The sequence below is a fragment of the Pelophylax lessonae genome (genome assembly GCF_965119305.1).
Source record: "Pelophylax lessonae genome assembly, chromosome: 3".
Classification (NCBI taxonomy): domain Eukaryota; kingdom Metazoa; phylum Chordata; class Amphibia; order Anura; family Ranidae; genus Pelophylax; species Pelophylax lessonae.
Genome location: NC_138770.1, coordinates 602,583,864 through 602,598,771, shown reverse-complemented (window position 1 = coordinate 602,598,771; position 14,908 = coordinate 602,583,864). Strand labels below are relative to the sequence as shown.

The following is a 14,908-nucleotide window of genomic DNA, read 5'->3' as shown; positions in this document are numbered from 1 at the left end:
AAAGGGGTTGTAAACCCATATATATATATATATATATATACAAGCCCAATTCCAAAACAGTTGAGACACTGTACAAACTGGGTAAATGGACTAATTTACAAATCTCACAAACTTATATTGTATTCACAATATAATATAGATAACATATCAAATGTTGAAAGTGAGACATTTTGAAATGTCTTGCCAAATATTGGCTCATTTTGGATTTCATGAGAGCTACACATTCCAAAAAAGTTGGGACAGGTGGCAATAAGAGGCTGGAAAAGTTAAATGTACATATAAGGAACAGCTGGAGGACCAATTTGCAACTTATTAGGTCAATTGACAACATGATTGGGTATAAAAAGAGCCTCTCAGAGTGGCAGTGTCTCTCAGAAGTCAAGATGGGCAGAGGATCACCAATTCCCCCAATGCTGTGGGGAAAAATAGTGGAGCAATATCAGAAAGGAGTTTCTCAGAGAAAAATTGCAAAGAGTTTGAAGTTATCATCTTCTACAGTGCATAATATCATCCAAAGATTCTGAGAATCTGGAAAAATCTCTGTGGGTAAGGGTCAAGGCCAGAAAAACATACTGGATGGCGGTGATCTTCGGGCCCTTAGACGGCACTGCATCACATACAGGGATGCTACTGTAATGGAAATCACAACATGGGCTCAGGAATACTTCCAGAAAACATTTTCAGTGAACACAATCCACCGTGTCATTCGCCGTTGCCGGCTAAAACTCTATAGGCCAAAAAAGAAGCCAAATCTAAACATGATCCAGAAGCGCAGGCGTTTTCTCTGGACCAAGGCTCATTTAAAATGGACTGTGGCAAAGTGGAAAACTGTTCTGTGGTCAGACAAATCAAAATTTGAAGTTCTTTTTGGAAAACTAGGACGCCATGTCATCCGGACTAAAGAGGACAAAGACAACCCAAGTTGTTTTCAGCGCTCAGTTCAGAAGCCTGCATCTCTGATGGTATGGGGTTGCATGAGTGCGTGTGGCATGGGCAGCTTACACATCTGGAAAGGCACCATCAATGCTGAAAGGTATATCCAAGTTCTAGAACAACATATGCTCCCATCCAGACGTCATCTCTTGCAGGGAAGACCTTGCATTTTCCAACATGACAATGCCAGACCACATACTGCATCAATTACAACATCATGGCTGTGTAGAAGAAGGATCCGGGTAATGAAATGGCCAGCCTGCAGTCCAGATCTTTCACCCATAGAAAACACTTGGCGCATCATAAAGAGGAAGATGCGACAAAGAAGACCTAAGACAGTTGAGCAACTAGAAGCCTGTATTAGACAAGAATGGGACAACATTCCTATTCCTAAACTTGAGCAACTTGTCTCCTCAGTCCCCAGACGTTTGCAGACTGTTAAAAAAAAGAAGAGGGGATGCCACACAGTGGTAAACATGGCCTTGTCCCAAATTTTTTGAGATGTGTTGATGCCATGAAATTTAAAATCAACTTATTTTTCCCTTAAAATTATACATTTTCTCAATTTAAACATTTGATATGTCATCTGAATAAAATACTGAAATTTGAAACTTCCACATCATTGCATTCTGTTTTTATTCACAATTTGTACAGTGTCCCAACTTTTTTGGAATCGGGTTTGTATATATATATATATATATATATATATACCCAATAAAGTGACTGGCCACAGGTGATACACAGAAATGAAACAAGTTCTCCTGCATAGGTTGTACCTATTTATCTGCAGCCCTCTTTTCTCTACAGCCATGCAATGTCCAGAATTTTTACACCTTGTCTGACCCTTCAAAATGCAGGGGGTGGGAGATGAAGTTACACTCTGCAGAGCTAAGTGAGAAGAGCTCTAAGGGCTGATTGGAGGGAGGGAAGGGACCCCCCCCCCTTTACACAGCAAACAGAACTGAGTTTGCCAATCACAGGCTGTGTGCTAGAGCTCTCTCCTGTCACCTTTTTACCTCCTGGTGTCAGGAAAAACCTGTCAGAAGTGACTCATGCTGATAGCATTGGAACCAGGCAGCAGACAGAAATAACACTAAGTGTTCTGGGTCGAGACAAATACACACTACAGAGAGATATGCTTTTTTCATATTTCACGGCATAAGTTTATAACCACTTTAACCACTTAAGGACCAGGCCTATTTCTGACACTTGTTGTTTACAAGTTGAAATCAGTTTGTTTTTTTTTGCTAGAAAACTACTTAGAACCCCCACACATTATATATATATTTTTTTTAGCAGAGACGCTAGAGAATTAAATGGAGATCATTGCAATATATTGTATCACATCGTATTCGCGCAGCGGTCTTCCAAACGCAATTTTTTTGGAAAAAAAATTAACTTTTTTGAATTAAAAAAAAATAAAAACACAGTAAAGTTAGCCCAATTTTTTTCTATAATGTGAAAGATAATGTTACGCCGAGTAAATAAATACCCAACATGTCATGCTTCAAAATTGCGCACGCTCGTGGAATGGTTACAGAGGAGGTATAGGGCTCAAATTATTGCTCTCACTCTAATGATCGCGGCGATACCGCACATGTGTGGTTTGAACACCGTTTACATATGTGGGCGGGACTTGCGTATGCGTTCGCTTCTGCGCGCAAGCAAACGGGGACAGGGCGCTTTAATTTTTTTTTCCTATATATTTTATCTATTTTTTTTTATTTTTACACAGTTTTTTCTTTTTTAATATTTTGATCATTTTTATTCCTATTACAAGGAATGTAAACATCCCCACCCCTTGTAATAGAAATAAGCATGACATTTGACGTCGCTCCGGTCCTCCAAGACCATAGAGTCGAGTGGGGGCCATCTTTCCCTCACTCGACTTCCTGTCTGTGAGGAGCGCGGACTGGATCGTTTTGCCTGCTGCCGGTGTTCCGTGAAAAAACCCTACCCATGAAAATTCCCTACCCTTCGCAGCTGTGAGCATGTGCAGTGGGAAGCTGCTCAGCTGTTCAAAGACGTACGTGCACAGGAAGTGACGAGGGTAGGTAATTTTCACGGGGTAGGGTTTTTTAACATTACACCGGCGGGTCCGGTAAGCGGGAAAAACGACCGGGAAGCGGTGGGAGGGGTACCTCTTCCGCCGCACCGTAAGGGTGATCTCGCGGTAAATCCGCCGCTGGGACCACCGTTATCTGAAAGAGGGCCGCCAGCCATTTCGAAAAATACCTGGGGTTATGGTAGCTATCTGCTGCCATAACCCCAGTATTTAACGTCAAATTACCAATTGTAAATCATAGATACCAAAACCAACGTATGATTTAATACTCTGTCTCAAAGAATTTACAAATGCAATGAAATAAAGATGATGTATTTGTTTGATCTCTCAGAACAGTCCAGATCTTTATGTTTCAGTTTTTTAGAAGAGGGACCCCGTAAGCCCCCAAAACCCATTGGAATATCTTGTTGATCACAAATAAAACAAATTCTGAACTTTTAACAGTGGGGTACTGCTTTTATCTTGCAACCTTCCTTTACATCTTCTAACAACGTAATTGCATTGTATAACACACTTCCCAACCACAAAGACACGAACAATCCTTGTACCTTGTGTCTTCAGCTTATCGATCTCTTCTTTCAATGATTTGATTTCTAAGTCCTTATTTGCAGTGACTGGTCCATCTACAGTTGGATACTGAAGAGCCTGCACAGCCTGAGTGGATTCTGGGGGGGAAAAAGAAACAGTAAGGTCATTTGTTTCAAACTCATCGTTTTATATCATTTTCTAGTTTTCTAAACACTTTTCAATGATAAAAGCCCTGGAGGTGTTCAAACCAAAACGTGATGCAAGAAAAGGCATGCACCTTCCATGAGCATTTCACACACCACCCTTGTGGGACACATGTGTGTGCCAATGATTTGTTAATGGTAACCCAAAAGCATCTTGTAAATGCAGTGCATTAGCAGCCAGCAGATCACATGGTACCGATACCAGTACCAGTGCGATCTGAGTAAGTAGTGCTTGCACTACTATTTCCGCAATCCAGTGAGTTTTGCAAGCCATTCAAATGAATGGGCTGTCAAAACTACACTTAACAGGAACGCAGATTCAGTCAGTTTCAATTTATTTATTTTTAACATTTGGGATAGAGTGAGGAAGAGCTAAAGCTGGGCTGTGGACACAAAAAATTTCACTTAAATAGCTACAAAGGATATACAACGATCAGCCATAACATTATGACCACCTACCTAATATTGAGTAGGTCTCCCTTTAGCCATCAAAACAATCACAATCCTGACCTCTGGAGGTATGGACTCCACAAGACAGATGAAAGTATGCGGTGTTATCCGACACCTAGCTGCCAATAGCAGATCCTTAAATCCCGGTTCACATTTGTGCGATCACAGAGATCGCATGTAATTCGGAGCGCACTGCTCCTAAAATCACATGCGATCTCTGTGCGGTGCAAATTCAGCCATACAGTTTGTATGGATGAATTCGCACCGCAATCGCACTAAAAGACGCACAGGATCCTTTTTTTGGTCCGCAGCAGAATCGGATCGCATGGTGGTTCACACTAGTGCGATCCGATTCCGTGCAAACTTTCAGATCGCACTGCGATATGCGATCTGATCTGGGGGGTGTCGTTAACTTTTAATTGACGCCCCCAGCAAATCGCATATGGCAGTGTGCACTGCCGGGGGTGCGGATGCGATGCGGGAACACGCTGTATATTCGCAGCGTTCCCACATCGCACAAATGTGAACCGGCACTTAAGCCTCCACTGGTTTGTCTTCTCCCTAACGTGTATCCTGATGCCATCTCTTTCCCAGGTAAGCGAAGCACACGTACCTGGCGTCCCCATGATGTAAAAGAAAATCGAATTAATCAGAGCAGATACCTTCTTCCATTGCTCCATAGCCCAGTTCTGACACTTATGTGCCCTTTGTGGGTACTTTTGGCTGTGGAAACGTGTTCACATGGGCAACCTGACTGGTCTGTGGCAACTTTTTCAGATATTTGAGCTACAGTAGCTCTTCTTTTGAATCGGACTACGCAGGTCAGCCTTTGCTCCCCACATGCAACAATGAGCCTTGGCCGCTCGTGACTCTGCCACCAGTTTGCCCGTTTTTCCTTCCTTAAAGCGGAGTTCTGGGCACAGATGTCATTTTTTGATGAACATACCCCCGGGACAGTCAGGGCTAGCACATTCCACAATGGCTAGCCTCTGATCTGTCCCGGTTCGCACTTACCTTTTAGAAGAAATACTTACTTAGAAAATTTCTTCCACAGTGTTTCCATCTCTCTTGTGGGCAGCTGAAGCCGGCGCGGTCCTCTTCTGCGTCTTCTTCCGCGTCTTCTTCTCCCAGAATGCGCCGCACCGGCCCCTCTCGTCACTTCCGGCGCGGCGCCGCATTTCTAAACAGCTTCTGGGCATGCCCAGAAGCTGTTTAGCAGGGGAATGCGGCGTCGCCCGGAAGTGACGAGCGGGGCCGGTGCGGCGCATTGATTCCTGGGAGCGATGACGTTTAGCTCCCAGGAATCATCGCAGCGCAGGAAGTGACGGGGTGAGCCGCGGCTCCGAGGGAGGAAGCAGTCAGAGGTGAGTATTTACGATCTTCAATAAAAAGGTGAGTAAACAAAAAAAATAAAAATAACTATCCAATTCCTTTTCAGGTCAGGTCTACCTAGCGGAGGGGCACAAAAAAAAAAAAATCGTTTTTGTGCCCGGAACTCCGCTTTAAACTACTTTTGGTAGCTCCTGACCACAGCATACCGGCAACATCCCACAAGAGCTGCAGTTTTGGAGTTGCTCTGACCCAGTCGCCTAGCAATTGCAACTTTGCCCTTTTCAAAGTTGCTCTAATCCTTCCGCTTGCCTATTTATTCTGCTTTCACAAACATCAACTTCAGGGACAACATGCTCACTTGCTGCCTAATACGAGGGGTCTTCAAAAAGTTTTTGCACTTTTATATATTCGTTGGAAATGGTGAGGGCGGGAGGAGTAGTAATTGGTCATGTCTGAGAGTGCCATTTGATTTGTCTGTCTGGCAAGCCGGCTGACCTTGTAGTTTAATGTAAGAGTTGTCGTGCTGTGGAGAAGATGCCTGCAAACTTTTTTTTAAAAAAGTGCACAAACTTTCTGAAGAACCCTCTTATATCACACCCACTATCATTTTCCATTGTAACAAGACATCAGTGTGATTGACTTTACCAATCACTGGTCATAATATTATGGCTGATCAGTATAAATCCACTTTGCAAGCACCAAACGCCTTTGTAAACCCAGATACTATCTTGCAAAAGTAACAGTGACATAATCACTGCTGCACATAGTCTTTACAGAGAGCAAAGGAGTTAGAGGGACCCAGCAGACTCCACCCACAACAGGTTGCCTACAAATAAAAAACTTTAGGAGGGGCAGATAGAAGACCAGTCAATCTGTACAAAGAGAGAGAGAGCAGCAGTGACCAGTCTTTATTACAGTTTATTACAAGTTTCTGAAGAGAGAAAAAGCTTCACACATGATTACTGCACAGATCTGGAAGAAGTACACAAAGCACACCAGGCTTTAAGTATACATGCACCTCTTTTAATGAGGCAATATTTATTTGAACTGGAGTTCAGCTTTAAAACTTTTAAATCTGCTAGATTTTTCTTAATTCCCTTTTCCTGTGACACGCCTATAAGAAATGGAGGAGCAGTACAGTATAAAAAAAAAAAATCAGTAAATCCTGGCAAAAATTCAGTGAGTTCCTAAATGCTTGTATTACACGGACAAAGTTGCCTCTGCTGCACTGAAATCTTAGAGTGGTCAGTTCTTCCCTGCTGGACTATAAAACATCCCCTTTTCCTAGTTTCCATAGAAAAAGTGGAAGGCGCTTTGTACCCCAGCCAGGGAGAACTGGGCAGGGCTGACAACACAGTCTGGGATCTCCCTGTAGCAATGGAAGATTAGTTAGACCACTACATAAAGTTAGGAGTTCACTGGATTTCTGGCAGAACAACAGATAATTTTTGGAACTTGCAGACTCAAAACTTGGGGAATTGGGTATGTATTTCTGAATACTATTTTGTTTGCCTTATTCCCCCCGGCATAAACTTGTAATCTTTTTGAGCAGCTGCACAGATTTAGCAAAGCACCTTGCAACTTCCTGCTGAGCTCCAACTTTTCCTGTTCCAGCCGCCGTATCCGCCTCTCGTATGCCTCTGTTGCTAGGCTGTCTTCTAAAGTGCGCTGTACATTGGCGTCCAGCTCTGTATTGGCAATCCCTGATGCCAGGCGCAGTGAACTCCTATCTGATAATACACTAAAGAAACACAACAAAGTCACAACACAAGATAAATCTACGGTCACAAAAAAAAAAAAAAAAATGTTTGGAACCATGCTGGATCCTGACACTTTCCCAAAAACCTTGTAGCTTTCCACACATAAACCAGTGGCCAAACAGACATTATTTCAGGTGCCAATACAGGTCTTGTTTGCTGCAGATGTGTGTGAAAACCAGTAATGGGCACACTGTATGGATCATTTGCTCAAGTAAAAGGTAAAAGCAATGCAGGGAGAGTACAGAAACCCACAGATGACTAAACTCACTGCAGGGGTATTAGGAGAGAGGAGGAGGGGGAGGAAGGAGAAGGGGGAGGGATGGGAGGGGAGGAGAGGGGGGAGAGGGTGGGAGGAGAGGAGAGAGGGAAGGAGGGAGGCGGAGGAGAGGAGAGAGGGGAGAAGGGAGGCGGAGGAGAGAAGGGAGGGAGAGGAGAGTAGGGGGAGGGGAGGGGGAGGAGAGGGGGAGGGGGAGAAGAGGAGAGAGGGGAGGAGAGAGGGGAGAAAGGAGGGAGAGAAGAGGACAGAGGGGAGGAGAGGGGAGAGGAGAGATGAGAGGGGAGGAGAGGGGAGAGGAGAGATGAGAGGGGAGGAGAGGGGAGAGGAGAGATGAGAGGGGAGAGGAGAGATGAGAGGGGAGAGGAGAGATGAGAGGAGAGGAGAGATGAGAGGGGAGCGGAGGGGGAGGAGAGGGGGGAGGAGAGGGGGGAGGGGGAAAGAGAGAGGGGAGGAGGGAGGATGGATGAGGAAGGAGGGAGGAGGAAGGAGGGAGGAGGAAGCAGGGAGGGGGGGGAAGAGGGAGAGGGGAAGAGGGGGAGGAGGGAGGTAGGGAGGAGAGAGGAGGAAAGAGAGAGGAGGGAAGGGAAGAGGGTGAGAGAGGAGACAAAGGAGAGAGATTGGAGACCACAGAGGGAGTAGAAAGAAGACAGGAGAGAAGAGGAAGTAGAGAAAGAGAGGGGAGATTCATTCTGGCACCAATTAAAGATAAGAATTTAGACTGAGTAAGGCATGTGCAGCCAGTGTATAATTTTTGGAAACTTGTTAGCAGGTAGGTAATTGTTGCAGAAGAGACAGAGTCTGTTCTGCACTGTATGCCATCCTACTAGCATTTTTTCAAAACCAAAAATTAATTTTAAGATAGGGAAAATGTGAGAAGGTAAGAGGGAACAAGAGAGAAAAAAAATAGAAAGGGATCTAGAGGTAGAGGGAGGAAAAGACAAAATAAAGATAAGGGGAAAATGGGGTACAGGCAGCAGGAAGAGAGGATAAATCGAGAGAGAGAAAAAGGTAACAATGGAGAAGTGGCAAAAATGACACGGTATGTGTTCATGGAGTGGACTCACGTGGCTGACATCTTACCAGTTACTTGTGTAGGTAAACCCAACAAATGGTAAATGGTGTCCGGAAAAGCCTGTATGTGTTGGCGGAGGCATCGTCTCCTACATAATATAACAAAGAGCACCATTACTGCAGAGTAACAGCCAACAAATTGACATTTCTAGCATAGAGAGAAAAATCAGGGTGTGATTAGGACAACTGTCTTTCAGCTCCCGATGAAGGGCTCAGTACACAAAAACCTTCCATGTTTGGTAGACACTACAGAGTTAAACCATCTAAAAGTTACTTCTGTGGTGAGCTGGAAAACACAAATATGGATTGGAAAACCCAAAACTCCAACAGTGAGGAACAGGAACAGTGTCAGGAATTATGGCAGTGAGATCTCACTGTTGGAGAATCCAAGCCACAGGTCGACTCAAGACCACCCAAATTCAACTATAACTAAAATATAGACTAACTCGACAAAACCTTTCTAAATTCAGTTGCTACGGTTTCAGATGTGGTATCTAATGTTTTTCTAAGAAAATCTCTCAACAGCGGTAGTAAACTGCAAGATAATATCATAATGTGCTAGTGTGCACCGCTGCCAGGCCTTCCCTCTTCACCCAGTCTTCTTCCTGGGTTAGTGGACTTCGATCGTTTGAATGGGCGAGCTGTGGTAACATCACTTCCGCGTATGAGCACGGGATTCACAGCCGTGGCACAGCTCTCTCAATGGACTGCATGCTGTCCATTGAGCGCGTAGTGCGTATGTGCCGGGAACGTCACCGGCTGATACTAAACAAAATATTTCCAAAACGGTGCCTGGTTAGAAGATATTTACTGTACCTACAGGTAAGCCTTAATATAAGCTTACCTGTAGGTATAATACAAAAAGCAGATTCTACTACCGTGTTTCCCCGAAAATAAGCCCTACCCTGAAAATAAGACCTACTATTATTTTTGGGGAGGGCTGCAATATAGGCCCTTCCCCGAAAATAAGCCCTAGTTTAGTGTCTGAAAATCATAGCATCCACTTTATTACTTTTTTATATAATGTCCTGGGTGTTTCTGTAATATAATAGTTTGAAATACCTTCGGTACAGCACTGCTTGGCACTCAGCTGATCCTCCGCTCTGCTCTCTTTCTCTTCTCATAGGGGGATCTCAGCCCCTCCCCTCTGCAGTGCAGAGTATTATAATTGTGTGAAATAATTTCGGTACAGCGCCACTCTGCACTTTCATGACCCCCAGCTGTCAGGGGGGGGAGAAAAGAAGGAAGAGCAGAGCGGGAGATCAGCTGAGCTGCGCTGTACCAAAGGTATTTCACACGATTAAAATATTTGGCGCTTCTGTGACCTCCAGCTGTCAGCAGGGGAGAAGAGAAGGAGAGCAGAGCGGGGGATCAGCTGAGCGCCGAGTGGCGCTGTACCAAACGTATTTCACACTATTATATTATAATACTCCGCGCTTCCGTGACCCCCCCCCCCCAGCTGTCAGCGGATCAGCTGAGCGTTGCTGTACCAAAGGTTTTTTTTTACACTATTATATTACAGAAACACACTGGACATTATATAAAACAGTAATAGAGTGGATGCTAGAATTTTACAACCACTTTTACTAGGTACAGGCAGGGAGGGAGAAGACAGAACATTACAGATAAGATCTACCCCGAAAAAAGGCCCTACTGTGTCTTTTAGTGACAAAATTAATACAAGACCTGGGCTTATTTTTGGGGAAACACGGTACCTCTATAAACTATAAGGAAACCCCTAAAGTGGGAGTAAAGGTTTGTTTTTTTTTTTTGTTTTTTTTTCTCAAACAAATCATGTTATACTTACCTGCTCTGTGCAATGGGGGGAGCTGACATTGCAAGATTTTTAACCTTAATGCAGAGAACGCTTTAAGGTAAAAAAATCTTTAGACTTAACAGTTTGCTTCTTTAAAAGAGCCAAAGAAACCTAAGTTGAAAGTTATATTTATACACTTTACAAATTCAATTTTTTCACACCTTAAAAACTCTATTTGTTCATACATCAACTAAGTATTAGTTGTTTTGCATTCACAGATATTCTAGGCCAGTAGGAGACAGCCTTAGTTTCTTCAGCGCAATACAGGAATAGGAAGCCAGCTGCGTGTCGGAAAATATCCAAGGAGAAAGGAAGAGTAAATTTTTCCTGGCAAATTTCACCCATGCAGCTTAATCAGCTCAATCGAGAGTGTAAGCTTTGGTGGCAATTTTATTGCAAAATCAATTAGGCCGGTATCACTCCGCTAATCCCCATTACATGGGATGAGACATCAGTACACCAAACTGTTGAAGCAGTATAGTAAATAAAAAGACTTAGTTCCTTGGAGTTCTCTTCAGTTTCAGCCTGAACAGCACTTACACAGTTTTTTAAACAATCATCATCCACATCGAAGTTGGAGGTGTCAGTCGGGCTGCTGACTTCTGGGATATAAGGTGCTTCACAGTTGCGAATGTTTTCCCAGTCAATGCCAGTGAAGAATGGGTGGTTCTTGAAGTCTTCAATCCCATTCTGACCCAGACGATGCTCCCGGCTGCAAATTAACCGCTTTATTAAGTCCTTAGCATTTTCAGAGATGTCGGAGTGCACAGGGAACTGGAACCTCTCCTGGGGGTAAAAGAAAGTTAGGAGATTAAATTAGACCATACCATCATATTTCAACACAATAAGGTCAGAAACAAAAATAACAAATGTGATTGATAATGGACACCACTTTATATGTACATCATACATCATTCAAAGAGGCAGAAGTATTTCAGTGTAAAAGCTTATCAATATGAAAAGGCTGTAGATTATTTTGGTGTCTTTTTAAGGGGTAGGTAGAAGCAAAATTTTAAGTTTGGGATAGAATGTGGAAGGGTTAGAACCTTTGTCATTTTTTTATTGCTGTATTTGTCCGCACTGGGAAATTCACCCTCTGTTTAGTGATCATTGTCACAGGGGCAGAAAGCAAGTTAAAATCCAGGACAAGAGGGAAATCTTCCAACGGGCACTTCTTTTGCAGTGACAACTGTCCAATAGGGTTTTCGTCACTTTGTAGATATTTCCTCTCACATCTCTGGGATAGGAAGAAAAGGGAAATATCCCTAGGATACAGTACATAAACAAATTGCAAACCGGATACAGGATACAAATAGCAAAAAAATAAATATGTGCACCTTAAAGCATCCCCAGCTGCCCTCCATAGCCCATTGATTCTAAGGTAAATTGCAACATCTATGATTAGGCGCCAGTGAAGGGTGTGAAACGCGCCAGCTGCTGCTGTACCTGAGTTCTCTATATGCTGTATGGATTTTATTATATTCAATAAAGGTGTTTGCATTTGGAGTGCGGCCATCCAGAACTTCTTAATTTCTTTACTGCTTTGACTCCAAAGAGCCTGCCAAGGGAAAGCGCTCTAGGGAGGTGCAGTTATGGGGTACCTAGGTCAATAAGAACTGACCTTTTAACAGCTACCACCCTGTAAGAATTTTGTATAATAAAAGCATTTTCTCTACAGGACCAAGGAAAAAGAGAAAAAAAAATTGGAACATGGTTCAGAGGGGGAAAAGTATGTTAGTTTGGGTAATGCTTTGCCCTTTAAGAAAACACTTATGTGTGTGTCTAAATACTTTTGAAAAGACTTGACATTTCCATTAAATAAATTACCCTGCAGGTAGAAGAGGCAAAGAATCTAAACAGAAATAAAGATAGTACTGCCATTAGCTGAAATAGAAACTAAACTTCTACTCACTTTGTGGTTCATGATTTTCCCATAGGTCTCCACTAAGGACTCGGCATAGAATGGAGTTTCTCCATACAGCATCTCATACATACAGACCCCCAGAGACCACCAGTCACACTCTGGACCGTATTTCCCCTTACCATCCTCCATAGCCTGGAGGATTTCAGGAGAGATATAGTCTGGTGTTCCCACCGCCACCGAGGACTGGACCTAGAAGGAGAATAGTCATTAATGCAAGGAATAAAATACTAATTTAATGAATGGGTAACAGTTCGGTCAGCTGTGCTTTGTCCCGATTTCCTCCTTTTGCATTGGGTGCATTTCAAAAGCGCAGACAAGGCGCAACAATCGTGCAAAAGCCACCAAATAGACTGGCGGTATCGCTGCTGACTGTGAACCTGAAGGTGCTCTGTGTGTGCAACGGCCGATGCAGTGGGAGCAAAACAAGGTGCGTTCATTCACCATGCACCATCTACTCTGAAATAAGAATAAGAATTTCACGTGTTTCCACCTCTCTTATGAACTTCCTATTTTACAGCACGGCAGTGAAAAAATAAACATTGGTTAAAAAAGTTTGTAATCATTATTTTATTTAGGCAAATAGACTGTGCACATTGCAAAGTGCAGTTACTCCAGAGCTTAGTAAATGAAGGTAAAATTTCACTCTACAAAGAACACCCTACCACGCTGGAGGAAAAAAAAAAAGAAAACTGCATTTTTGCTTGCACATGGTTGGATGACAGCAGAGCTTCTACTTATTTACTAAGCTCTGGAGCAACTGCTTTTGCAAAGTGCACAGTTTATTTGCCTTTAATAAATCAACCCCATTATGTCTACGGATTCCAAATAGCAATAAGAAGCCTTTGCATGTGACTGGTGAATACGAAAACTCTAAAAGCTTTTTAAGTATTAGGGCCCGTGTTGATAGACTTTTTTTTTCACCAATTGGATTTCACCTTTCTATACATGTCTAAGTGAGTGCAAAATCCACTTATGGCAGGTCAAATACAGGTCAGGAGATGGTCAAGTGTAGGTCAAATGTCAAGGAATTCTGAAAGTTTCTAGAAGTCTCTGAAATTGATGTCATCCAAACACAACAAAAACCCATTGACACAGAATCTTGAAGCTAAGAGATTTAAAGAACTCTGATGCTTTTAAGATGAGTAGGCTTTTTCCATAATGTGCAAGTTTTCACAGCATACTTGTACCTTATGGCACAGCGTGATCTCCTTCAGTGATGCAAGATCTGTGTCCTCTTCTGTCAATTTATAGCCACTGCAGACATCTTCTGTCAAGTCTGCTGCCTTCCAGCTCTGTTGAGGCTCTAACTCCTCTGCATGCATGCTGGAGCTACACTGCCCTGGCACTTGGCTCTTTTTTTGGCATCTGTGAGCCAGGGGTGTGTACACTTCAAGGTGTACACTGGGAGCAAGAATTGGTTTTTAGACAAGAGAATATAATATGCAAGTTTCTCTTGCCAAAAAACCTTACCTCCATTTTTTTGTTGGTCTGTAGTTTGTTTTATACTGTGCTGGCAGTCAATTAAATAGGCTGAGCTACACAGGATACTTTTAGTAGCTCAATCCTGCTACTAAAAAGCTAGGGGGAATCAAATAATCACTAAACAAACAGAATACTGTAGAACAGATCAATCTCACATCGTACAAAGCTCCATTCAATTCCTACAGGATGAATCCATTTGTTTAGTGTTAATTTGAAACCCCTACTTTAACACCATGTTTGGGCTACTACATTTCTTTTGGTCTAGCATATTCAGCTGATTCAAGACAATGGTGTTCTCTAGTAGGAATTGAATAAAATTGTCCATGTACTGTAGCTTTGGCCTTATGGAGCAAGATAGATAATAAAATGAATAAAGAGTCGGTTGAACTAAAAGAGATATTTTAGTTATACAGGCAGTCCTCGGGTTACAAACAAGATAGGGTCTGTACTGTAGGTTTGTTCTTAAATTAAATTTGTTTGCAAGTCGAAACAGGTACATTGTTTAAGTGTAGCTCCAGCCAAAACCATAATTTTTACATTTTTTTGGCTAGCATAGGGAAGGGTTAATACCTCTATAAGATTTGTTGTGTGCTTTGTGCCCCTGTTCAGAAATTGTCATCTCACTTTCTGTTCCTGTGACAATTGGATTTTGAAAATGTTTGTGTTGTTCTGGAAACTAGGATTAGTGATAAAGCTTCAGTGGAGACACCTTTTTCCCCAAGATAATTCTTACAGGAGTGAATTTCCCTTCCTAGGGCTAGATTTCCTCTCACTTCCTGTTGCCTTCTTCCATTTGTAAGAAGGAGTCATTTGTAAGTCAGGTGTTTGTACCCCGGGGACCGCCTGTAGTTAGGCCCCTGGCTTCTTTTAGGTTTTGGATGCAGTGAGTTCTCATTGCCCTAATTCCTGACTCTGTTCCAGCAGGGATGGTGGGAACAACTCATAATGGGCACAACAGATGTGCAGACCTAGGAGCTCAGGTCAGAGATGTCACCAACAGAGTCCCCGAGAGAAGAAAAAAAAACTGTCAGGGGCTGTAACTTTCCAGCATCCACTAAAGAATGAAA

At 42.9% G+C, this 14,908-nt stretch overlaps 1 protein-coding gene across 5 annotated transcripts in view; it reads right to left on the bottom strand.

Annotated features, from left to right (window-relative positions):
- The window catches only part of CDC42BPA (CDC42 binding protein kinase alpha), a 459,430-nt gene that overhangs the window by 170,856 nt on the left and 273,666 nt on the right, over positions 1-14,908 (bottom strand). For all 5 annotated transcript variants that reach the window (XM_082251633.1, XM_082251634.1, XM_082251637.1 and 2 more), the window contains exons 7-11: positions 12,348-12,548; positions 10,976-11,221; positions 8,629-8,708; positions 7,086-7,252; positions 3,547-3,663 (exon numbers count right to left, since the gene is read on the bottom strand). In XM_082251633.1, coding sequence (XP_082107759.1) covers positions 3,547-3,663; positions 7,086-7,252; positions 8,629-8,708; positions 10,976-11,221; positions 12,348-12,548 — 811 coding nt within the window. The remainder of the gene's footprint in view (positions 1-3,546; positions 3,664-7,085; positions 7,253-8,628; positions 8,709-10,975; positions 11,222-12,347; positions 12,549-14,908) is intronic.